Raw genomic sequence first — 25,886 nt, 5'->3', positions numbered from 1 at the left:
ACAATTTGGATCCCCTTTGGGCTATTAAATATTAGAAAACCTCTGCAAAATTACAGCTTTCTATTTCATAAATATCTAGAGTCATGCCACCCAAGAGAAATATAATCCAAGTCACACATATATTTTAAAAATTCTAGTAACTATGTTAAAAAAGGTTAAAAGAAACAAGCAAAATTAATTTTAACAACATTTTTACTTGAACAAATATAACTAAATTTTTATCAGTGCAGCATCTAATCAATATAAAATTACTGAGATATTTAAATAATTTATTTAAACTCAATATTTTTGGTAACTTCTTTAAAATTCTCTGTGCATTTTACAATTACAGCACATCTCAACTAGGACTAGCTGCGTTCCAAAAACTCCACAGCCACGTGTGGCTAGTGGCTCCCATACAGGATAGTGAACATCTGAAGTATCGAATGCAGTTAAGCAACGAACTGATAGGTAATTAAGAAGCAAGACGACAATCTCCTGGGATCCCTGATGACTTTTAGCCCATGGCCTATACCTCTGACTTTATTCCAGAAGAGAAACCATCGAAGTGGTAAATACTAGTGACTAGGGAGCTCTACTTTGATTTTAGACATAAACAGAAATTTTGAGACGACTAAATAGACTAGACAAATTACTTAAACTCTTAGAGACAGTTTCCTTGTCTCCAAAATAGAAATAATATCTATCTTATTGTATTTTTGTTAATTAGGTGACCTAAGTAAAGCATTTTCATTGTGCCTGGTATACAGTGACTGAGCTTCCCTTTATTAATATTGCTGGTATTATTAATTTTACTGTTATCACTATTGTTTTCCTGATTTGAGTCTCCCTTCTTTTCCTGGTTTCTTCTCAGAATTCTGGAGAGTTCTTGTCTCTAGCTCTCTATTCTCTACCTAGGTCTGTGGCTCTTAAACTTTTTTCACAGCAGCTCAGTAAGAAATGTATGTAAGATCACGACCCAATACACATGTACTGAAAGGACAGCTCATGAGGCCTGGGACATTGTTTTGTTCACTGCTATATCCCAAATGCCCAGAAGTGCCCAGTAGACAATATTTACCAAGCGGGCAATACATGCTGATATAGTATACTCTATTCTTATTTTAATTTTAATTCATTTATTCTAATAAAAAATGCTGGCTATGATCCACAGAATTGATTTTTTAATCCACTATTTGGTAGTGAACTTCAGTTTGGAAAACTCTCATCCCTTTTTTGTGCTGAGTTTTCATTTCACACACAAGGGTGATGTATACATAAGGTGACACAGAGCCTTGAGGTGATCCTCGACCCTTCCTTCTCTCTCATACCCCACATACATCACATACATTCCATCCACAAATCCTCATGGATCTACCTTCAAAATAATAACCCAAATTTGACCACCATCCCTGCTTGCCCCCTGGAGTCGTCACCATGAGCCCTTGCCTGAGTATTGCATTAACTTCTCACAGGTGCCCCTGCCTGCTCACCTGCCCCTTTACAATCAATCCACAACGTGACATCCAGTGAGATTCTTGAGGGAAAAAAAAAAAGTCTCTGACCAAACCAATGCTCCTTAAGACATTCAGGGTATAAGCTCTAAATATTTTCAGTGATACACAAGGCCTTCCATTCTTCGCTGCAACCAACTCCATCTTACCTCTTGGCTTTCATCTACTACTTCTTTCCTATAATACCTCCCTGTTCAACCATGCTAACTTTTCTGCTGTTTCTAGAAATACTCAGCATGTCATATATTAAAACCTTGCATGGATTGCCGACTCTGCCCAGAGCTCTCTTCCCTAAATAGCCACAAGATCAACTCATTCGCCTGTAAGTCTTTGCTCAAATGTCACCTTCTCAATGAAGATGAACTGGATGACGTCACTTAAAATGGTAACCCACATGCCAGCCCCCCACACTCTCATCTTATTCTGCTTTTTTTCCTTCATAACACTATCATTTCTATATCAACTAACTCTAAGTCATTTTCAACCCAACATGATGGAATTTAAATACCATAGAGACACAGGTCCCTGTCCATTTTCTTCATCAGAAACAACGCATGACACATAATAGATGCTTAAAAAATATTTTTTAAAGAATGAATGAATCTTAAATTTTTTTTTGAGGAAAAACAAAATCAAGTTCATCTTAGGAAAAACTCCCGGCTAAAAATGACTATTTGCCTCTCTGCTGCAGAGAGAAACATGCAGAGACACAACAACAGAAGAGCATGGAGAAAAATGCACAGAATAATGAATAACAAAAACCTTAAACTTGAGAAAATAGAAAACACAAATTATCAAGCATTTACTGCATTTATTGAGTTTACGTCTGTGGCTAAACTCAAAGCAAGTGAATTCAAACAATGTGTTTTTACTTGGCATTTATTTAGAGATCTTCCTTATATTATGAACAGATTTTTAACTTTACTTAAAAATGACCCAATATTGGGTAACAGAATATAACATTTACAAGCGGATCTTTTAATCTAAATTTGATATCAATCCAAAAGCAGTACCAACATTCAGTATATGAAGAATTGTATACAATTAATACTCCTTAGCAAATTGACTAGAGCCAAATTCTTTTCCATATTTTACTTGTAAAGATGACCAAATCTCTAAGTAATATCCTACATATAGTTTATCATATATCAATTAATCCAATTCTCCTTTATCAACCCTTACAGCTTTTTCACCAACATATCCAGAAAATCAGGTTGACTTTTACAATTTTTAATAATGTCTTAACATTTTAGAAAAATGGATACTGCTTTTTCCATAAGTCTGTTCATAAATATGTAGAGCATTTCTAATAAATGCTGAAGAACAATCAACACAATTCGCACATAGTGTAAAATTACAACTTAAAATTTTAAACTTTTGAAAAACTAATCTCATTTTCTTTAGCTGCATATCTACTTTCTGAGTGTTTCTCCCTGTTTCCAATTAATTGGAAAATTTCAGGGTTGTTTCTATGAAAATTGGTATTGTGAATAATAATACTGCTGTAGTATATTCTCTTCATTTTGCTCCCTCTACAACAACAAAACTCAAATTTAAAATTTTGTAAATGAATAAAATAAACCAAGAAAAACAAATGTATTTTGATATCCATATTGGTCTTTCTGCAAGACTATTTAAAAAGGCAGGCATTTATAAATAATTACTCGTTTTTCCCTCAGTGCTAGGTTAGTAGCAAAGAAAATATTTTAGGAAACAAAACTGAGGCATCACAGGGGAAAACCTGTTTCAAAAAACTTTATTTTCAAAGTTGGAGGTTTTTCTCCAACTGCTTATCAAGTGAGTCTTTCTGTGTTAGATTGTTCCCCAGAAACAAAATTCATCATGATATTACTGTGATACTCTTTACAGACGTGTAATTTCAAGAGTACTGTCATTAAATAATTTTTCATGCTTTTTGAAAAATTGTTGACGGTTTTAAAAACAGTTGACGGTTTTAATATCATTTAAATATTTGAAGGCTGTTTAAAGTTTGACTTAAGGGCTTAGACGTCTACTCCAACATAAACATGTCTTCAAATAACATGTGTTTTACCTGACAGTGTATTTGGCCTTATTCGACACCAATTTCCTCCTCATATAAAGAAAAATGACAGGCCACATTTTTTGTTAATTTTCTTATGTATCATAAAGAACTCATGATTATCTAGAAAATTGGTCTTCTCAGGAGATGGATGCTGAAATTTTTAGGGGTAAAAGATGATAACTTCTATAATGTACTTTCAAGTGGTATAGTCAATCAATCAAAAACAATACATACCCATATGTAAATAGACAGAACAAATATAGTAAAACTGTACAATAGTTAAATCTAAATGGTGCATATGTGAATATTCATTGTGCTATTCTTTCAACTTTTTAGGTGCCAGAGAATTTTTTAAAATAAACAGAAAGAAAACAGTAAGATAAAATAAACTATTTCATTTATAAGAATCCTTATCTTACTCTTCCACTCCTCCAGGAAACAAAACAAAATGAACAAAAGGAAATACATCAAATAATTTTTTAGAGTTGCTTTTGTATGATGGATATGCGCGAATTATTCCTTTATCTTTGTTTTGTTCTAAACTTCAAACTTTCAAATTAAAAAAAAATCCTATCTTTATTTTTGGTCCCTTAAATAAATTATTTGCTTAAAGAGAAATAGTATTGTTTTTAAGATTAGACATGAAAATATCAACATTCTTTAAAATTTATATTCTCCATTTACACTAAAGATTACAACATTTAGCCATTTTGGAAAAAAGTCACAGATTAACATTCTTAAATTCTGATTAATTGTTAAATTCGTAATACTACAGTAGTTCTGTAATATTAAGTTCCATTATATTTGCTATGAAAATAAAATGGCTTGCAAAAATTTAGGAGTGAAATGAGAATCCAATTAGCAGAAGATAACACTAGAATTTTCTTTCTGGGAAAAAATTGTCTTTGCTACTGGTAGAGTATAACTTCAACATTTAAAAATTACTTAACATATGACTCAAGTATAGTTCTAACCTCAACTTAGAAAATACAGCCTATTGTTACCTCCTAGGCAGCCAATGAATGAAAGCAGGATCAGCTGTTTCCATGACAACATCATCTTTAATTGCCAAAAGCAAGAGTAACTCTTGTCCAGTCTCTGATGAATAGACTGCTTTGTCTTCAGGTAAATCCTTTAATCTGTAAAATATATTTACAAAGAAGTCAGACTTGAAAAAACAAACTGCTTTAAAAAGTAGATTGTGTTCTTTTCATAAACTACCATTCACAGCCACTCAAAACCCTCAAAGTGAATATTTTTGATGCAAAAAGGATGTATGAAATGTACACACTTTAAAAAATGCTTTATGTAACTAATATGCAGGTGGAAGCAACTTCACAAAATCAGAAATGTTGAACAATACTAAAATACTCAATATTAGTATATTAAATAATGAAGTACTGCTAGATAGTAATTACAACAAATAAAATATTACCCTGAAATTCTAACTTTTCTCATTTCCTCTCGTGATAACATTTTAATAAAACTAAAAGGGTCAAATCAGCAGATATCTTGAAGCACCACTTTTCATAGTCTCTGAATCCCTCATAAGGCATATACACAATAAACAGCATTATCAATGTTCATCTTAAACCTATTTTTTCAGAGACAAATTGCAGAAAGCATCCAATTACATATGTTGCATCAAACAGATAAAAAATGCTAATGATGAAACTGTGCAGTCTGAGAATCTTGCAAATGAAACTATTTTGTTTTTTGCTTTCTTGAGTTTTCATCGACTTGAATGAGTAAATAATTGTGTGAATATTCTGTGTCATTTTCAGTGGCCATTTGAAACTAGTTAAACTGTAAGGTTAGTAATCAAAGTAGGCTAGATGCACACACCTAAAATCATAGAATCTTTTTTTGATTGCTGGTTCCACACAGGGGATTAACGACTTTACCATCAGCCATTTTGGCAGAGAAGGTGTCAGTCAGCAGCTGCTGTGGACTAGGCTGTCTTACCTGTCCTTGAGCAAAGGAAAGAAATCTCAGTGGTTCTCAGCTATGGAGTCCTGTCATGTGATGTGAGGTATTAAATTAGAATTAAGTGTGTCCCAAATAATAATAATTTCAAGAGTGAAAATGCAACATCTTGCAAACTAAGTACCTAATATATTAAATCAGATATTCTTACAGTAATGTTGTTCCTGTTCACTTGCAATATAATATGTTTTTGTCAAGGGGAGGAGTAAGAGATGGAATTGCAGCTAGAATTCCAGGATTTAGGCATAACTCGGACTTGGTCCATGGGAATCTGGAACAGGTGGAAATACAGTTAAGAACTACTCCTCTAAGAACTGCAGGTTAGCAACTTACACCACCAAGGGGTCTGCGACCATTTCTCACTAGCCTCATTACTACAAACTGCATGTGTCTTAGTTTGGGTTCCCCTTAATGCAAATACAGCAAAATGAATTCAAGTGAAAGCAGGTTATTTGAGAGATGAACAAACAAAACAAAACACAGGGTGTGGGGAGGTGAGAGGGAGAAAGGAAGGCAGCCAATGAAGGGTAAGATATAAATCCATCAACCCCTGTGTGTACGCAGAACTTACTCCTGCTGGGGAAACCCTGGAAGTCCAGTCTGTGTGGAAGGTATGCCTCAGGGTGATCCTTGAGTTATCCTTGAGTTGTCCACTTATCCTTACCAAGAGGTAAGGGAGCTGGAGTATTTATATATCAACTTCCATTAGTCATTGTTTGGAGGCTTTTTTCAGTGAATATTAATTACCCAGCGCTTCTAGCCTCTCACTGGTGCAACAAAGTGTCTCCTGAGGCCAAAATTGCATATGGTGACAATTGCTTCAATCGTGCACTGAAGTAACAAAGGCAAGAGGATATGAATGAGGCGCATGTAGTGTTTGTTACACTGTGCATATGAAACTGAGACTGTTTGAAGCTATTTCAATAGCATCAGGTCCCAGGAGACTTATGGCCAGAAACATGAAATGCTTTAAGTATACAAGGGAGGACACACCTTCTACCTCATTCAATCATTATACTTCTCAAGCCTTCCCAGTACTTGATTTCCTCCACTTGGACCAAAGGCTTCTGATACCTAGCCTTCCTTGCTGTATTTCTGCTCAATCTGTGAGATATTTTGTGTCCATTATTATTTTCAACTAGTAACTTGAATGATAACTGAAATCACTCTGATTAAACTTCAATCTGACAGCCATAACCACCATAACTTCCCTCTAATCATGCATGTGAGGAAACGGTAGTCCAGAAATCATGAGAATGACATACACACACACACAACACACACACATAGTAGAAAAGCAAACATTTAAAAAAAACTTTCCAAATAAAATACAATGATAATTAGTCATAAAAAGCACTGGAAGCATCAAATGCAATGGTATGATACACAAAGTGTCCAATATTCATGAAAAGTTAAGAAGGTATATTAAAGTCTGAAGACATTGGGTGAGTCTCAAACACAGGAAAGGCTTGAGGAGTATAACACTGATCGAACTGGCATCTCTTTCTTTGAAGAGTAAAAGCAACCCAGTTTATACATTAAATATACTTGGAAAGAATTTGGTAGTAACAAAATAATAAACTTAAAAACCACAGGTTGCTGGAATTTTCAGGTAAAAAGGACAAACTTTAGCAAAAGGTCCAGTAGTCACATCATCACAATCATTAAAAAGCACCCAAATAAATATGTGAGAGGCTTTGCTCTATGCCATACAGAAAGCAAAATAAACGGTCTATGTTCCAATACTGCAAGAGGGAAACAAAATATTATAAACACAAATAGGATAAGGAGAAAATTACTAGACCAATATACCTCTGAAGGTGGGACCACATCTTCTCCATCACTGGTTGCTCCAATGTTCCCAACACTCTGTACATAATTTTAGGCTTTCAAGTAATTTTTCTTACTGAGCTTTAAGAACAGGAATAAGTCAATTTGGGAAATTAAATGATTTCATTGGACATCAAGTGAGTGAGAAGCATTTCTAGTGCAAAGAAAAGGTAAGTTATAGCATGATATCCAGCCACCATTTGAAAATTATTTCAGGAAAATGTGTAAGGAGGCGTTAAGAAGATGACAACTTAAAAAAAATGTTATCTTCCCAATAATGCATTCTCAAAGTAACATGCATATCAGTTACAATCACAAAGTGTAAATGTATTCAAAGAAGTTCTAAAGTCTTTTTGACCTGATTTGCAATGAACATTCAAATCAGATATATTTTAATCTGTATTAGGCTTAAAAGGATGAAAAGGCAACACATTTTGCAACACACTAATTTCATTCTTGCCTTCAAATTCACAGAAACCAGAGGTTAGACAATATTAACCAAACTATCTGATTTAAGAGAAGAAATATGTCCATTGTAATATTCTTATATATGCACACACACAGGAATACACTGTCTAAAGTTTGAAGATAAAAGGAAACCACATTCAGGAATGTTATTTTTAAAAATCATGCCGCTCATTTTTAATCCATGCTAAAGTAAAGCACTGACTTTATAAATAGTGAAAGTAATTAATACAATCATGACCTGACTTCTCAGCACTGCCAAGTATTGTTACAGAATGAAGGGACATATAAAAGCTCACCCCACTTCTGAAATCACCAAGCTAAAATAAATACAAAGGAAGCTACTGAAACAAGACAAATACAAATCAAAATGTCATCTGCTACAATAAAAATATCCTACTATTCACAGAAAACGTTTTAAATCAAAGAAAAACTGCATGCCCTTTAGAATTTTCTCTGCTAATAGACGTTTGCATTTGGGGGCTAAAGCTTAATATATTCACAGCACGTTTCTCATGGCTATTCTTTAAATAGCCCCCAAATTTAGTACATATTGACAACTGTACTATCTATTCTTAATGTCAGCTGAACTAAAAAAATGCTAGACCTCGGACTCAAAACCAAAAATGCTGTAAATAGTTGTTCCTGGTTGCTTTCTAAAAGAAGAGACCATTTGTGGCTTTTGTCATATACTTTCCAAAATTGTGGATCATGAAATATTGATATATATTTATAATATTAAATGTTTATAGACAACTTTGAATGCAGTCTTGGCAAATGCTCAGAGTTAAGTTTCTTTACGCAGAGGAAAATTTAGATGTGAGAATAATTTGGCTTCATTTCTATCAGAGTAACAAGTACCAAACGAGCATTCTCTTTTTTGAAGAGACAAACCCTACAGCAACTTTGTTGAGCAGGATGGTTTAACACATCTCTCACATCCAAAAAAAGTCACCCCCAACTTCGATATCTGAGCAACAAATCCTACTCATGAATATACTTTGTTCCCAACCCCTACCAAAAGTCCCCACATAAAACTTGAACAGATTAGAGACTTCCAGTATAGTAAAATTTTTAATCATTAAAGCATGAAAGTTCAATGCCTACGGGTATTGTATTTTGAGTCTTCTGGAGCCTATATTAACTCACCATCATGGTATGCAACCAAAATACCATGGTAGTCAATGAATAAATGAGTTGAATGGCTTGATGAGACTGCACATCCTGTCAGTTCAGAAATCAGGCATCATATACCCACTCTGTTTTCAGTCATATCATAATTATAATCATTCCTTCATTCAGGATCTGCACATCCTCCAGAAATGGAGCTGATCCACTCTGCATACTAAACCTGTTCCTTTCCTGCTGAAACTGAATGGGCAGGGGATGAAATTTACATGAACACTGGGCTTGACAGCTCCACACGCATCCTTCCTACAGTTTACAAGTGTTCGGCAGCTAAGAAGAGGGAGGAATGTAATATGCCCTGTTTGATGTGATCTTCACACCAACGGTTCTGTGTTTACAGCAGCACAGTCAGCAAATAAGGCAAATGCCAGCTAGCAGTCATCTCACACTCCTGCGGAGACCTACAGCCCTTCATCATCCTTCCTCCGACCCTCAACACTTTCAACACCTTTCATTACGGTTATTTAGACCATGGCGTTTCTCTCCAACTTGAGTACAATCTGCAAAAGCAAAACAAAACAGAGACTCATAACCTTTCAGGGGTTGAGGTCCCTTTTGAGAATCAGCCAAATCTATGGACCCACTTACCTCTCTACTCCAAAATACACAGAGTGACATAAGCTAACTTCTTTCTTGTAAACTATTTGTTTTATTACACTGCAAAATAATTTTTCATGTTGATATTATATATATATGTGTGTGTATATTATATATATGTGTGTGTTTATATATATGCATCTGTTTGTGTATTTGGAGATTTATTTCTTCTTTCTTTTTTCACGCAGAAATTAATGAGAACTTCACCAAGATGGAATTAAATATAAATTACGCAGATTGAAAAGAAAAATAATTCTGTTAAATAAATAAATTTATTTAAAAAAATAAATGTTCCTGAGAAGGCTACTGTTGAAAGGCCTGACAAAGAAGTTGAAACTATGAGACTGTTTTTGGTATGGGGAGGAATGTCATTTCTGACATCCAGTTAGGTTTTTTCTTTTGATCTTTTAGCAAGTAGTGTACACAGGCAGCAGCAAAGAGAATGAATGGGAGCTCTCGGTGGGTATACGTGGCAGTTGTTGAATCAGCCACATAAAAATATTGCCAGAACTCTCTGAGATGCCTTCCATGGATTTCAGAGCCTCTTTTACTTGGTCCTCAACTCAAAGAGGTCATCTCTTGTAACTTAAGAGCTCTCTCTGTCCTCAATTCAAAGACATTTTCACTGAAACCACCTCAGAAAAAAATGACAATTCCATTTTTTCAATTGGTTCCCCTAGTTCCATCCAAGTGCAAGCTGGAGAGATAAGACACAGCTACCAAATCACGCCAACTTATTTCCTGCTTCAGAATATTAGACAAAATGTCAGTACTTTAAGTATATTTGACAGAGGGTGTACTTCCGTTTTCTTGCCTTACTTTAAGCCTCAAACTAAATGTGTCCATTTCCAGGCCACAATGTTTTACAAACACCTCTCCAATCATGGGTGACTACTACTTGGCATGCAGCAATGGCCCTGGTAGCAGGTTGTGTTTTGTAGCAAGTCCAAGTTTCAGTAAACTTACAGGATTTTCTAACGGAATCTTCATTCCTAAAAAAGACTGGCAGTGTCTAATGTTTTTCCGAGGTGGTGAGAGCGGAAGTGCTCTTTTTTTTTTTTCTTTTTTAAATGCTTCCAGTGAAAAGAACCTTGCCCTAAGTAAGGTTTTTAAGACTTTTAGGTCCTACAACATTTAATGACAAGAGGAAAACTAAACGATAAGCAAGATCTGTGTCACACACTTATCCTTGACATTTCCCAAATTAAACAAAGAACAAAATGAACAAATTTCTATAATTATAAATGCTGCATGGGTTTTCCTTCCTTCTTACCAAATGGGAAATGACTGCAGACCTCATGCCATGGTGAGGACAAGCAATGTACCTTTCCTAAGTCTGCATCACAACAGTCCTTGCCACTACAGTTTATTTAGAATTTTTTTTAAAAGCTTAAAAAAAAAAAAGCTTAATTCATATGATGAAAATCTTTTCTTACAAAGACAATTTTCCAAATATTAGTAGGGAAAATGAATCATGATATACTAACCATGCCTGCTACTGAGTGTTTATTTGCCGGGTACTGCTTCGTACATTAACCCACTTCATCCTCACAACAAACCACGAGGCTCACCCCATTATCACCCCCCTTTCAGATACAGAAACAGAGATGCACAGGGGGTAAAACATTTGTCCAAGAGAAATAAAGACAGAAGCTCCGTATTTTCACTGTTTTTTCACACAGTATGTGTCAAGTGGGATGCTTAAGCAGTCAGACTGTTAGGGAACTGTATAATATAACCTGATCTTTTATAGATTTGTAAAGGTTTGTATTCATATAGTTGGCAATTGAAACTAGTTATAGCAGTGAAAATGCACTGAATTTCACTACATTATAAACAAATTAAACTTCTTTTATAAAGGGAAAGTCCTGGATTATTTAAATAAATAACTGTCCTGCTGGATTTCAAGCATATACATTGTGATAACGCACCACCTCTCTCGTAGGCAAGAATTAGGAAGAATGAAGCAACTCTACTTGGGATTAAATCAAGATATCTCGAAGACACACTAACCCACAAAGTTAAGGTCCAACACAATGTGTGAAGTGTGATGCTTTTTGTGTGGAGACAAAAAAGAAACAGACACCTATATACATTTACCAGCGCACAGAGTTGTCTGAAAGAATATACAAGAACTGGAGAAAGCCGTTGTCTATGGGGAGAAGACCTGTGCTCTTAGGAACAGAAAATTGAGATAAAACCCTTTTCTCTCTACATTCTTTTCTATATTTTCAATTTTCTACAATGTACACATATTGATTTCTCATATTACCAATGCTTTGAAAAAGGGAAAAAAAGTCCCACTTCATTGCTAACAGGATCATAGGTTCAAAAACATGTAAATAATTGTGCTGTGAGAGTCAAGTAGAACAGGACAAAGAGGTTGAAAAATGCTAAAAAGTGCTTTTCAGCCTGGATTAAACAGGACTCAGCAGGAAGACTAGCTTCGCACACTAAGCAAGGCCATTCTTTTTTTTTTTTTTTTAACCTTGTAATTTTGGATGAAGGAGAATGATCCTGGTGAGAAAACGCCCATCGCTGAGCGCCTACGGCACGCCAGGTACAGGCACAGAGAGAATATTTTAAAATAAATCATCATCTTTGACCTCCAGGTACTTACACTCTCAAGAAGCATTCTGACCCAGAAACATTGTAATGTAAGATTCCAGACCGGAGGAGAGAGGTCTGTAACAGGTTGTTAATATGAAGTTCCTTCTTCAGTCACAAGACACAGCAGGTGTTATATCCTAAAGGTAAGGGAAGTGCCAGAACAGAAAGGAACACATTTTCAAAGGAGAGACCGCAAAACCATTTGTCTGCCTCTGAGACCCTTGCTCACATCAGAGGTGTCTGGAACCTGAGCAGAGGATTTGAGAAAAGCTCCTTTTTGGAGAAAATTCTGCTGACTTCCACCCACTCGGGGAGGAAGGTAGATATTTCTTGAAACCCCTGGGTGAGCGTGGGCTTTAAGGAGCCCCCGGAGAGCTGTATTTAGAGGGGTGTGGTGGTCTAGGACCACACTAAGGAAATAGAGTAGGCTGAGCAGAATAGAAGACTGCAATTTATGAAGGGAATGGATCCTCAGAGGTGTTAGAGGCACAGAATTCATAGTGTTTCAGACACACCCTGAGGAGTGCCTAGGGGAACGTAACTGTCAAAACCCAGAGCAGGAGAACCACCAGGCTGGGGCAGGGGACGACTTTCCAGAGAAAAGGTAGGGTATCTAATGAACCCGTGAAAGAACTGCTGAAAGAAAATACCACTTCTAACACTCCTGGTAAGATCAAAGTGCCATGATCCTAAATCACTACAATGGAACTAACCACGTAAAACTTGCTGGCCCCTCTCTTCTCTTCCTGTGCAACACGGTCGCTGAACTGGAAATAGCCAACTAGCGGGAAGAGGTGTAGACATGCTAAGCAGAAAAAAAGCCAAGATACCCTTTCTCTGATTGCAGACTTCCCCGCTGCAGCAGCTTAGCACTGGGGAGGGAGATTTGTCTTCTCTTTAAATCAAGTTCTAATTTTAAACTATTACACAGGACAGAGTATTTTAATTTGTTGATTGAAATGAGATTGGATTTGATGACCTAAGTATCATCAAATATGCAGTGGACAGGGCTACTTGGGTTTTCTTCCAGGGGCAGGAGAGGACTAAGAGAACAAATTCACAGAAAGAATACAAAGGGGCAAAGAGAGGCAACGACATTGCCTGAGGGTCACAGCTCAAGAGCTGCATCTCTTTAACGTACAGTTGAAGACAAGAAGCATGAACAGTGGTTAGAAAATGGGGACACTCCATTGAACATTCTAGTACAGATGGCATCCGGGGTAATTCTTAAAAGCGGAAGATGTACCCAGGAGAAAACAAAGGAGCCAACAATACTGGCAAAATCTAGCACCACAGGTGATTCATGGGAGTGAGTGAAATGACTCACAGAAAGTCCAGAGAGCCCTGCGCTGAGACAGAAGGATGGAGAAGCCCAGTGTCTAGGGTGTGAGCAAAGGAAGATCCACTCCTTGAGGATGACAGAAAATGAACATGCCTAGGGGTCCAGTGCCACTCATGTGTGACCAGGTTATGAAAAGTAAGGGTACATGTAGAGGGTTTAGTCTTGCAAGGGGGTGATGGAGACTGCTTGGGGCTGGGAGTGGGAATGGGGAGTGACTGAACATGGGCAGGAGGGCTCTTTCCAGGTGATCAAAGTATTCTAAAATTGGGCTGTGAGGATGGTTGCACAACTCTGCAAACTTACTGAAATCGCTGAGTTGTACACTAATAGGAAGGTATTTTATGTTATGTAAATTTTACCTCAAGAGAGCTACCTTTTTAAAATGGCAGAAATAAAGAGAGAAAGAAGGAAGAAGAGAAGGAGAGCAACAAAGAACAAGAAGGAGAGAAAGGAAAAAAAAAAAAGAAAGACAGACTGTAAATTAAGGCGTGCAAATGCCTTTGGTGATGTCATCATGCCGTTTCAGTGGAATTGCTGGGAGGCATCAGCCTCATTGTGGTGGGTGGAAGTGTGAATAGAGGGTGAGGAAGTGGGAACAGCTAGAGTCAGATACTCTTTCAATAATTCAGAATGAGAGTGATGGGATCGTGGTTAGAGATGGGTGGACGGTCGATACAGAGTCAATGAAGGGTATTTTTAAGTTGGAAACTTCTTGGGCATATTTATAGACTAAAGGGAAGAACTCAAACTCCAGGAAACAAAAGGTATATTTTAATAGAGGAGACAATCTTCCTGGAGGGAACTGGTATGGTAATGACTATGCCTCAGGCAAAATCACAGGAGCAAGATTAAAAGTATGAGCTGAAAAGGAAACAGCTGTGATTCACTACTATTCAATGTAAAAGAGAAAAGATGGACTCTGGGGGTGGAGACCTTTTCTGGAATTCTCTCAGGCTGGTCTCTTTCTGGAGTATTTCAGACTGGTCTCTGTGGCTCCTTCTGAGTGTCTCCAGTGGATCACAGAAACATTGATACCTGGCCAGGGACCAGAGTCTCAGCATGTCCTGTCTGCCTGTTTTATTTTTATTTTCAGAGCTAAATTAATTTAGAAACCATGATTTCATCTTATGGAGTCACTCCATTTTGAGGAGCTCTGGAATCCACCATACTTTCTCCTTTTAAATCTGGAACTATTTGGAGGAAACTCTAATTCAAAAAGATACATGTACCCTAATGTTCATAGAAGCACTATATACAATAGCTAAGACCTGGAAGCAAACTAAATGTCTACTGACAGATGACTAGATAAAACTGCTGTGGTATATTTATACAATGGAATATTCAGCCATAAAACAGAATAAAATAATGTCATTTGCAGCAACATGGATGGCCCTAGAGACCTTCATTCTAAGTGAAGTAAGCTCAGAAAAAGAGAAATAAAAATGCCATATGATATCACTCATATGTGGAATCTAAAAAAAGAAAAAAGTGGACACTAATGAACTCATTTACAAAACAGAAACAGACTCATAGACATAGCAAACAATCTTATGGTTACTGGAGAAAAGTGGGTGGGAGGGGATAAATTTGGGAGTTTGAGATTTGTAAATGTTAGTCACTATATATAAAAACAGATTTTTAAAAACTTCTTCTGCATAGCACAGGGAATTATATTCAATATCTTATAATAACCTTTAATGAAAAAGACTATGAAAATGAATATATGTATGTATATGCATGACGGGGACATTGTGCTGTGCACCAGAAATTGACACACTGTAACTAACCCTACTTCGATAAAAAAAATCTGGAATTACTCAGTCAGCATACTCAAGACTAAACATTCTCAAAGCACTCAGATACATTGAGAACACTAATAACTAAACATGATACTAATATAGTACTTTAGAGAACCGCTGTATCCCTCAAGTATCCAAACCACAAATCCGGCACAACAGGTTCTAGGTAGGTTATAATAGCAAACCCTGAGTACTTAATGTGTGCCAGGCAAGATTTGAAGTGCTTTATAAATACAAACCCATGCAATGTCCCAAAAAAGGTAATGCCACCATTCCCATTTTTCAGCATTACACATGCAGTAACTAAGGTAGAGAAAAGTTAACCAACGTACCCGATTTCACACAGGTGACCCTCCCTGAGTCTGGTATTTCTAAGTCAGTCCCTAGTTATGATTATTCTGCCTGATCTAGCCTTCATTTACCCTAAAACACAAGTAGAATGTGCTTCTCTGAAGCCCATATCTCTGTTCAAAGCTTAGCTAGACTTAACACACAAGGTGAGGTAATGTACGCAGTCTCCAGGGCAGTGGTTCTCAACCAGGAGAGATTCTGCTCCTCAGGGGACATGTGTCCATGTCTGAGGAGGTTTTTGGTAGTCACAACTGGGGAGGAAAGGGACGTGGATGTACCAGTGGCATCTAGAGAATGGAGGCAGATGGGGGTGGTGCACTACAATTCGACAATGCACAGCACATTCCCCCACAACAAAGAATTATCCACCCCCGAATGTCAATTGTGTTGAAGTAGGAAACCTGACTTCAGAGCAATTTGGAATCAGAAGACTCTAAAAGCAGCTCCTGTCTGTGTAGGCTACTTATTGTCCACAACCTCACAGAAGAAAGGCCACACTTCAGCCTTCACATGTCCTGCTCTCAGACCACCCCAGCCTTGTGGGAAAAAAAGAACAAAAGATCATGGTGGCCCTCCTACTTTTTAAAAATAACTTTTTGTTACAAAAAAATTCCAATCACAGACAAAGTGAACAGAACAAGATAATGGTCTCCCATATCCCTGCCACTGACTTCAGCAGATATCAAATATCTGCCATTCTTGTTTTTTTTTTTATAGCTCCATTTATCCCACTTCCCACCTGATTATTATTTTTTAATTATTTAAGGTATAATTTGCATACATGAAAACCACTGTGTAATTTTTAATACAAAATTTTGAAGAATCATTTTTATTGTAAAACAAAGATCTTTCTATTGCAAGGAAAACATGAATACAAAGACAAAGGTTGTCTTCATCAATTTCTGGACAGCCAATGCCCTTGTGTTGTGGTCTCATTTTGGAAGTACCTCGCCTCCTCAGTCTCTCCCACACGCTCCACCAGAAATGGTTTCTCTGACATCCAGCTTCTAAGTCAGTGTTTTTTTCATACTTCAGGTTGTGCCCTATTTAGAGGGCAATGCATAGGGTTTTTTTTTTTTTAATTTACTTGTGTTTAGGGGGGCAAGTGAAATAACAGAATAGAACAGAATGAAATCAAATAGAATAGAAATGATCAAAATGTACCAAATTTAACTGAGGTTTAGTACTGGTTTCTATGCTGATACTATAGAAGTGCTAGCATATTAAGTATTAAGCCCTGAAATAACTAGTATTTCTTACTATGAAGAGTGGGCAAAAATAGTTTAAAAACATGAGAAGCAGAATGAACTGTGGTTAAACACGGTATATATGTATATGAAGCATGTGCACACTTATATATGTGGCATAAACATATGGGTACATGTATACACACACACAATTGTATCTCCTTGGGGAAGTTACTTGTTACTTAAATCCCTTTTGCCCTTGAATTTTGCATCTGTAAAATGGGGCTGGTAAGTGTATATGCAATTCATTGACTGTAAGAATTTAATATGATTGTGATTATTTGATGAGCTAACTCTCTGGTATCCAGGACATGACAGTTACTATTATTTCAAAAAAATTCATAAACCAAAGACCTAAGTACTAACTCAAACATACATCTCTAACTCATTTTAAAGAGACATTAACAGCTCAGAGACTGCTTACATCTTTTTTTAAACTAAAACACTTGTTCTGCTTAACTGTGTTTTTTAAAGTTGCTTTATCACAATGAATGGGAGCGATTTTGACACCCTTTGGAAATGTTAATCGTGGCTATGAATAGTTATCTGCTTAGCATTCACACCTATTAGGAGCTATATCTAGGTGTATAAAACATTCACTCTATCAACACAGAAGTGTAAATCTAAATTGAGGCAAACTGTGATAGCAGCTTGAATTTATATCCACAGTATAAAATTCAACAGAGAAGACAGAGAGAGAAGAGTACCCTGGGTCCCCTCCCCTACTGCAACAAACCTCTGTTTTTCATACAAATATATAATGGTTCAGACGAAGCCCGTAATCCACAATGGTGGTGGCGGCGGACATCAAACTGCCTGCCTGTACGGAATACTCTGAAATGTTCGGACACAGAACTACATGGAGGCCTGGAGCCTGATAACAGCAGCCTGTCTGCCCATCTAACAGCCTCTGGGGCTTGTCCACATGATGCTCTGAGAGCCCTGGACCTACAGAGTTTGAGATGGGATCTCCTAGCTTTCACATGTTAGCAAGCCACTATTTAAAACCACAACATCAAAACATTTGTGTGGACCAAACAAAATATGCCTGCAATTTAGGTACAATCCATCTTGAAACCACTGACCAAAATGCATCCTCCTGCTTAAAATTCTGAAAAGCGTAACTGATCACTCTGTTGCTCCTAGAGAAATTGACAACATTGCATCCTAAAACCACTTCAGTAACTTTTCTAATCAGGAATACAATTTTTTCAAATTTTGTTTCATCTTTCCACTGGGGGAAGGGTAACAGTGGAGGAGAGGATGCATCCCCTCTACTTTTCATCAGAGGAGATCTTTATTATGTAGAAGTTACTACATTTTATTCAATGAAATAGTCCTCATTCATCCACTAATGAGCTCATGCCTAAGAACCAAAACTTTTCAAGCCAAGTTCAGAGGGTTCCAAAGACTGTGCCCAGACTGGAGATTTCCTCAGCTCTGTGCACACAGGCTGCTTTGCGCCACAAAGAGCCTCCTGTCTCTACCCAGGCACACCATACAGATATTAACATCTCTGTGCATGCCATCCGGGTGCGAAATATTAGGAGAGCATTTGTAACTACTGGCAGGAGAAGTTTGAAGACCTTAATGAAGACTTTGAGGTGCAGCTACGAGCTGATACATTTCAGTTCACACAACAGTAATCAATTTGGTTTCACTTCTTCATAGTTAGACTGATTTAGGGGATGAAAGTGAATTTACCAAAAAGCTACCTGCAGATTTGTAGGTAAAGGTCCAATTCTAAATACCAGGGCTGCTTCTCCAGCACCTAGAACTTTGCCTGGATGAACACATTTATGATACATATGCTTCTGGGAATGGACTTCTGAGATTTCTGGCCTGTTCAGAGCACAGATTCTGCTTACTTCCTCCTGCTCAAGACTCTCCAGACAAAGTAACACTTGAAGACATATTTCATTTTGTAGATCCAGAATAAGTTCTGATTGTTGGACCTTCACATTTCAAAATAACAAAAACAAGTGATAGTTTTTGCGAACAGTCACATGTTTCATGAATACATACACAGTATGTATTTCTTAATACACTCAGAATAGGAGGATATTAAAGAACCAAGCAGACATCATATCAAGAGTGCCAGGTGGGGATGGCATGGCGCTGCAGAATGGCTCTCCTATCAAAAGGGACAGCCACTTCTCCATTTTAGAAAATTAAAAGTTGTTAGTATGTCTTTTTGTTTTTCATGTTGGCAATTCTTTTTTTTTTTAAACACAGGGCTGGCATAACAAAACTTGCTTGTAGACACAATGTGGCCTATGGGCCAGGAATTTGAGGTCTCTGAATATATACGTACAAACGAGAACAGAACAATAACAATAACAAAAATCCTCTGTAGGGAGATACTCTTCTTCAAATAGACATAAGCTCTGCTGCTGTGCTCACTTTCTGCCTAGACATTTCCGTGCACATCTCCACTGTATGCCCAAAAGCCTACTGTGGTGCTCGGCCCACAGTTGACACTCAAAACAATATGTGTGGAATTAATGAACATCAGATTTAGGGCCATAGCTGCCACACTTGGCTCCACAGAAGACCATCTGGGGGAGTAATGCAGAAACACTGATCCCCTGGCCTCACCACATCAGAACTTCCAGGCACCAAGCCCAGAATTGTTCCTTTTTTTTTTTTTTTTTTAAACTTTCCAAAGTAATTCTGCTGCAGAGTCATTGATGCACATGGGAACCGCTGGCTAAGGACACAGTGAGCCGCCAAATTCTAGTCCCAGCTGTCGGTGATAAGCCTAAAGGCATCTTCACCTCTGTGGCTTTTTTTTTTTTTTTAAACATTTTTAACTTGGTTAAGTTTTCCCTGAATATTCCCGTTTTGCTAGCTCTGTGATTCCTTGTAACAGGGAAGGACGAGGCAGAATGGAAAGTTAGTTATTCCCCTAATGAGCTGCTTCCAAAAGCACAGGTTGTTTCCAAGAAAACACTGAGGAGATTCAACAAAGGCCTCAGCTGGAAACAGATTAACAGAGAAGGGTCTGGATGTCCAGAGGGGTGACCAGACTGAAGAGAAGAATGGTTACCTAGAGTTCTCAGGGAGATGGACTTGGAACAGATTCCAAGAAACAGAAGCCAGGACAGGTAGCCTGACTGGAAGGGCACATGGATAGAGATAATCTGGATGGATAAATGGTCTGTGATCCATCCCTCCAAGCCTTGCTGATTACCACTTGCTTTACAATTCACAGGCTCTGTGAAGACTCTGGGAAATAAAATAGGACATGAGGAGGCAGAAAGAAGATTTGCCATAAAAAACAAACAAACAAAAAGACCTAAGCAGAGTTATAGAAGTATAGGAATCGGAATTTCTTGTGCCATCTGAATGTGGGAAGGGTCCCAATTCCACCCCCTAGCCCCCATTTACAGTAAGGCTTTTTATATAAACTTGGAGGTGATACTTACTTGAAAGGATTTTGTGCAGATTAATTAGTAACTGTGAAACACTTTGGTGGGTACAATAAGAATGTTCCCTATTTTGGTTACATAATCTACAAATTTTGCACTTTGAAAGCTGACTGAAGGTTTTATCACAAGAAAGCCGAGAATGCTGAACTTCAGTGAAAAATTGTCTCCCCATGAATTTCTCCTGAGCCCAATTAATTGTAGGGTCAGACATCAATTATTTTATTTAGCAAAACTGGTGCTTTGAAATGTATTTTCAAGAAACAACAAAAAAGACCGATTCTGGTTTATCATAATGAAATCTTCCTGTTTAATGTTCATTTGAGAGATGCTCTATTTTATTAGAGCATGTGTATTTGAATAGATAGTTTATTGTCATCTGGGCATTTTGAAAACTTCATATTTTATAATATAGAGGATACAAAGGACATGTGGATATTCAGGTCATTGGGAGGTGGTGTGTTTTTTGTGAGATACACTTCCTTGGTGCAGGAACAGAGGAAAGAAATCAAAAACAAAGCTGCTGGCTCTGTAGGGACTAACCACTAAAAGGTGGGAAATGGCTGAAGATTTGCAGCCACAACCCAAATTCTCTTAGCCACACTCAAGGTTGATACTTAGTTCAAGTGTACATGGCAGAGCCAGGGCAATTATGCACAGCGGTCATCCATTCTAATTGGGCAATGCTGTGTCCTTCCTAATATTTTGACGATCACCCTTGGTACCTTGAGAATAATACTTTAGTGGATTTTTTCACATTATACAGGAGTTTATAAATGACCTTTTTTTCTAGTGCTTTAAAAAGAAAGCTGCCCATTAATTTCAATGTGTGCTAAGATATCTTCCTCTCAGCACGTGGTCTCCTGTGGACACAGGCATGACATAAAAGAACACATATCTAGCACAGGATGGATGATGGCAATGAGATCCAACTATTTAATGTGCCCCTGGGGGAAGGACTGTCACTTTGAAACTTCAGGATTCGATTTACTGCAAGTATTTAGTACCGAACAGTGGTGCTCAGAAATGTTTCTAAGTATTAAGGGCAAATAGTAATGGTAATTCCTGTCATTTACTGACTGTCTTGTGCCTAGCACTGAGCTTATCAAAATCCTCCCAACAGCCCTCTGAGGGAAGTACTCTGACTACTCCCATTTCTGGAGGAGGAAACTAAGGCTTAAAAAAGTGAAGTAATATGTCATCACCCAGCTACTGAACAGTGGTTTAGAGTCCATTACAATGGAATCTGAGGACTGGAGCTGCTGTATCTCCACCTCCTGAAATATCCATGTGTCTCTTTCATCAGTTCAAAACATCCATTCCTTCTGGGATAGAACAACAACAAAATGGTCATGTAACACATCATCCAGGCAGCCCCTACAAGGATAATTCCACCACAGAATTCCGGGGCTGCTTTTCTGTTAGTTACTGGCTATTACTTCTTTTTATTTTTACATTTGAGTTGACCAACATATTTGTACTTTCCTTGCTCCTTTGAGACTCTGAGGAAGGGATGGAGTAGGTGGGTAAAGAACTAAGGCTGGAAGTGAGTAGGAAGAAAGGAATGTGTGGATACAACGCAAAGTCCCTCACAACAGTCTGAACATCAAGGCTTCACTCCCCACATCTGCACTGGATTTGTTCAGAAAGTAGGCTCTGTGTGCTATAAGAGATGACAGAATGACCTGGCAGAGAGCCTTCCAGAACCTCACACACAAAATTCAGACCTGCATGGCCTGTCATGCAAGCACAATCTATTAGGGTAGCTCACCTTCTACAAGGTTACCACTCCAGGGGATGATGTTTCTAAGAACTAGGAAAGTGCATGGCTAGCAAAACACTTCCCTCTTGGAGGGCTGGCAGCCATCCACGTTCAAAGAAGTATATTCTTGAAATAGAAAGCCAGGTCTCTGAACATCGTGACTCCTCTCTGGTTTCTATTTCTGTTTATACTTTTATTGCTTTCTTTATTATTTTACTGAAATATTGTTGCTTTACAGTACCATGCTAGTTTCTGTGTATAGTGTAGTGATTCAGTTATACATTTATATATAATCTTTTTCATGTTCTTTTTCATTATACGTTATTACAAGCTATTGAATATAGTTCCTTGTGCTATAAAGTAGGACCTTGTTGTTTGTTTATTTTTGTTCATACTTTTTTTCTCAGATTTTCTTCATAGATTCCCCTCATCTGTTCTTCAATAAAAGGGGTAGGGAATGTGGAGAAGTTTGGATAGACACATAATAAGGAACAGTTTTAGATGCTCAGGTTTGGGGGATTTCCCACATGTACTGCTTATCGGCCAGTTATTTCTATCCTTAAAACAAGACAAGTTTATCAAGTTTATGTGAACATTGATTTGATTATAAATGATGCACTGGGCTGACTTTGGCATTTAGCACATGTTTCCTATATTGCTATTTTTTTTCTGTAGTCCTGTTTCTCCAAGCAGATGGCTACTCAAGTTTGCTGAGCACTTATTAAATGCCATGTTCTATACATAATGTTTTACATGGGTTATACCAACTAAACTTCACACAAACACAGAGTGTAGGCACTGCTCTTACACTAAGGAATTTGAGTTTGTGTTTCGAGGAATTTGAGTTGGAGAGATGAAGCTGTTTTCACTTAACTAAGTAGTGACATGGTGGATAGAAGACCCCCCAATCTCTACCTCCCTACCCCCACTCCTCTATACTGCCTCCTACCTGCTAAACTTTCTTCTGCTTCTCACTACCCAACTACATCATTAATTCCTAAGTCAACAAATATACAAAAAAAGAAAAATGACACTTCCAAGTGGTCTCACTGAACCAAGTAATTTAAACTAAGCAATCATTCATTGATTTTCTACACATATATACATGTATACACACATACACACAGCTGGTGTATTTTATTTACATGTTTGCAATCATACATACACATTGTTCTACAGTCTATTTTTTACATTCAAATTTTATAAACTTTTGATTTCATTTAATAAGTAATATACATTTACTGTGTAAAGTACAAAAAGTCAAAAAGAAGAGTATCAAACATTACCAAAAATCACATAATCTAGATAAAACCACGGGCTAAAATTAAGAAGTTGGAGAATATCAAGTGTCGGTAAGCTGATGAAACAAAAAGAACTCTTATACCCTGACTGTGGGAGTGAAGGTACATACTGACCACTCTGGACAATAAGGAGACATCATTTGGTAAATCGAAGGACAGAAGTTCCTCTCCTGGGTGTAAACGCTATAGACACTCCTGTGAGCGTACACCATTCAAGATGTACAAAGATGATTCCAGTAGCATTATGGGTAATAGCAAAAACATAAAACAAACCAATGTCCTTCAACAAGTATTGGATAAATGAACTATGGTAGATTTAATCGATGGAATACTCCAGGGCAGAGAGAATTAATTGAAGTATACTTACACACATCCACATAACCAAATCTCAACAATATAATGAATTTTTGAAAAAGCACACTGCAGAAGACTAGAGTAGAATTCCATGTATGTGAAATCAAAAAAAAATTTAACAATTGTACAGAGGTACATGAATACCTAGTAAAACTAAAAAGGCAAGAACATGATAAATGCAAAATTCAAATGGTGCCAACCTCTAAAATAAGGAGAGAGGCTGGGTTAGAAAGGAACGTGAAATAGCCTTCAAAGCCACTGATAATGTTCTATTTCTTAAATTGTGTAGTGAGCCCACGAGAGTTTATTTTGTCCTTTATAAATTGTGTGTATATATATATATATATATGCAACATATACTCTTTTTTATGTGTGAAATGTCTCACTATGAAAGCAAACAGTATAGGGTTTTTTTTCCCTAAGTACTATAAAGAGGGAGACAAGAACAAAGAGTTCAGGCAGAATATGACGGCAAATTGGTTTTACTTTACATGTCAGCTCACTGGTTGTAGCTTCCTGAAAAACTATGTTAAATAAGCGTGCTCAGACCAAACTGAGTTCACCTGGAAGGAATATCATGCTTGACTGCCAATGCCCGCCATAGGTTCAAGAGGAACCCACCTTGACTCTAGTGCTTTGTGATACGGACTTCTGGTGCAGGATGTAAGTTAGAATTAAGGCTGTTTTTGTAGCATGTCCCAGCCTTCTGTAGGGTGATGAGTACTTAATGAGACGCTAAAAGATGTGAATTTCATTTTAGAAATATGAGGAAGCATCAGGTTTTGGAATAAAGATGTATGTAAAGAAATGATGTAGGGAAATTTGCCTGGTAGCAACTTACAAAATTATAATAAGATAAACCAGATCATTAAAACTGTGGATTACTGTGAGGGAGAGTTTTCAAAACCTGTGTGTCTTTGCTCTATCCAAGAAAAATCTGAGGCTTGGGAATGTACATATTTGAAAAAGTTCTTAATGCAATTCTGATCCACACAGCTATTTGAGAATCACTAAGTCAGTCATTGATTATTCCGCTAAAATGCACTAAGTGGTATTAGATAGCTGGATGAATCAGAAACAATGATTGTTCCAATCTGACGTGAATCAGCAGTAATCACACAGCCTTGACTACAGTTAACAGCATAAATTTGTCAATCATACATACTGTCTAAACAGTGTTCAAAAGATGCGCTAAGTTTGATTCTGTTTATATATTTCTACTTTACAATCAAAAAGTTATCTTATGACTTTATATATTTTCTTTATAACATAAAAAGTACTGATAAAAAGAATACAGTTCCAGGGTTACCCAAAGTGACCTAATAGTTAAAAATAGTGTGTTAAGTTTCAGAGTATTCAACAGGCAGAAAATACATGGAATGTGTGGAAAACTGGAACACAGTCTTCAAGATAAAAGAGAATAGATGGGCATTTAAGAAGATAATATGACCAGAGAAAAGGTTTAAAATTAGCATATATATTTTACTGCTTGGGAACAATAATCTCTGGTGGTAACAGATCTTCTAAGAACATTTCAAAAAAGATGTAGCCAAGCTAAGGCTTTTTGGATTAAATGCTCCTGGCAGAGTGTTGGTTTATGACACATTGTTTTTCTACAAAAAGGATATTAAAATGATAATACTCTGAGATCCAAATGTAGAAAAATAAAAATATTCATTCATAGAAAATGTGAATTAATATGAATAAGCTAAAGTATTTTCCAGGTCTAATGATATAAATTAATTCAGCAGAAGGTCACAGGTATCACATATTAGACCTTTAATACTGTTACCTAATGTTATCTACAACATATTTTTAACAGTCGTATCTTATGCAGAGATATTAATTTTTCTCCTCCACCTTCTCTCAAAACAAAACAACAGAGGGACACTTTCATCATAGCAACTGCACAAGCATGGGCAATGTAGAGTCAAACTTGTGAGTGGACCATAGACATAAACTTGATAGCCCCACTTTTCCAATCAGAAGATCACAAAAATGCCAAAGTTGGGCAGAATAACTGAGACAGTATGGAAAATGAAACTGGACAGGCCAGCGATGTGGTAATCATCCAACCAAGTCCTCAAAT

General features: G+C 37.1%; 1 protein-coding gene across 3 annotated transcripts in view; it reads right to left on the bottom strand.

Annotated features, from left to right (window-relative positions):
• Positions 1-25,886, bottom strand: part of CNTN3 (contactin 3) — a 299,939-nt gene that overhangs the window by 219,821 nt on the left and 54,232 nt on the right. For all 3 annotated transcript variants that reach the window (XM_045507068.2, XM_045507069.2, XM_010970589.3), the window contains exon 2: positions 4,542-4,676. In XM_045507068.2, the coding sequence (XP_045363024.1) occupies positions 4,542-4,596 (55 nt within the window). In that variant the 5' untranslated portion in view covers positions 4,597-4,676. The remainder of the gene's footprint in view (positions 1-4,541; positions 4,677-25,886) is intronic.

Source organism: Camelus bactrianus, chromosome 17 (assembly GCF_048773025.1).
Source record: "Camelus bactrianus isolate YW-2024 breed Bactrian camel chromosome 17, ASM4877302v1, whole genome shotgun sequence".
In the NCBI taxonomy this organism is placed as follows: Eukaryota; Metazoa; Chordata; class Mammalia; order Artiodactyla; family Camelidae; genus Camelus; species Camelus bactrianus.
Note: the sequence above shows the minus strand (reverse complement) of the source record. Positions and strands in the feature narration are given on the sequence as shown.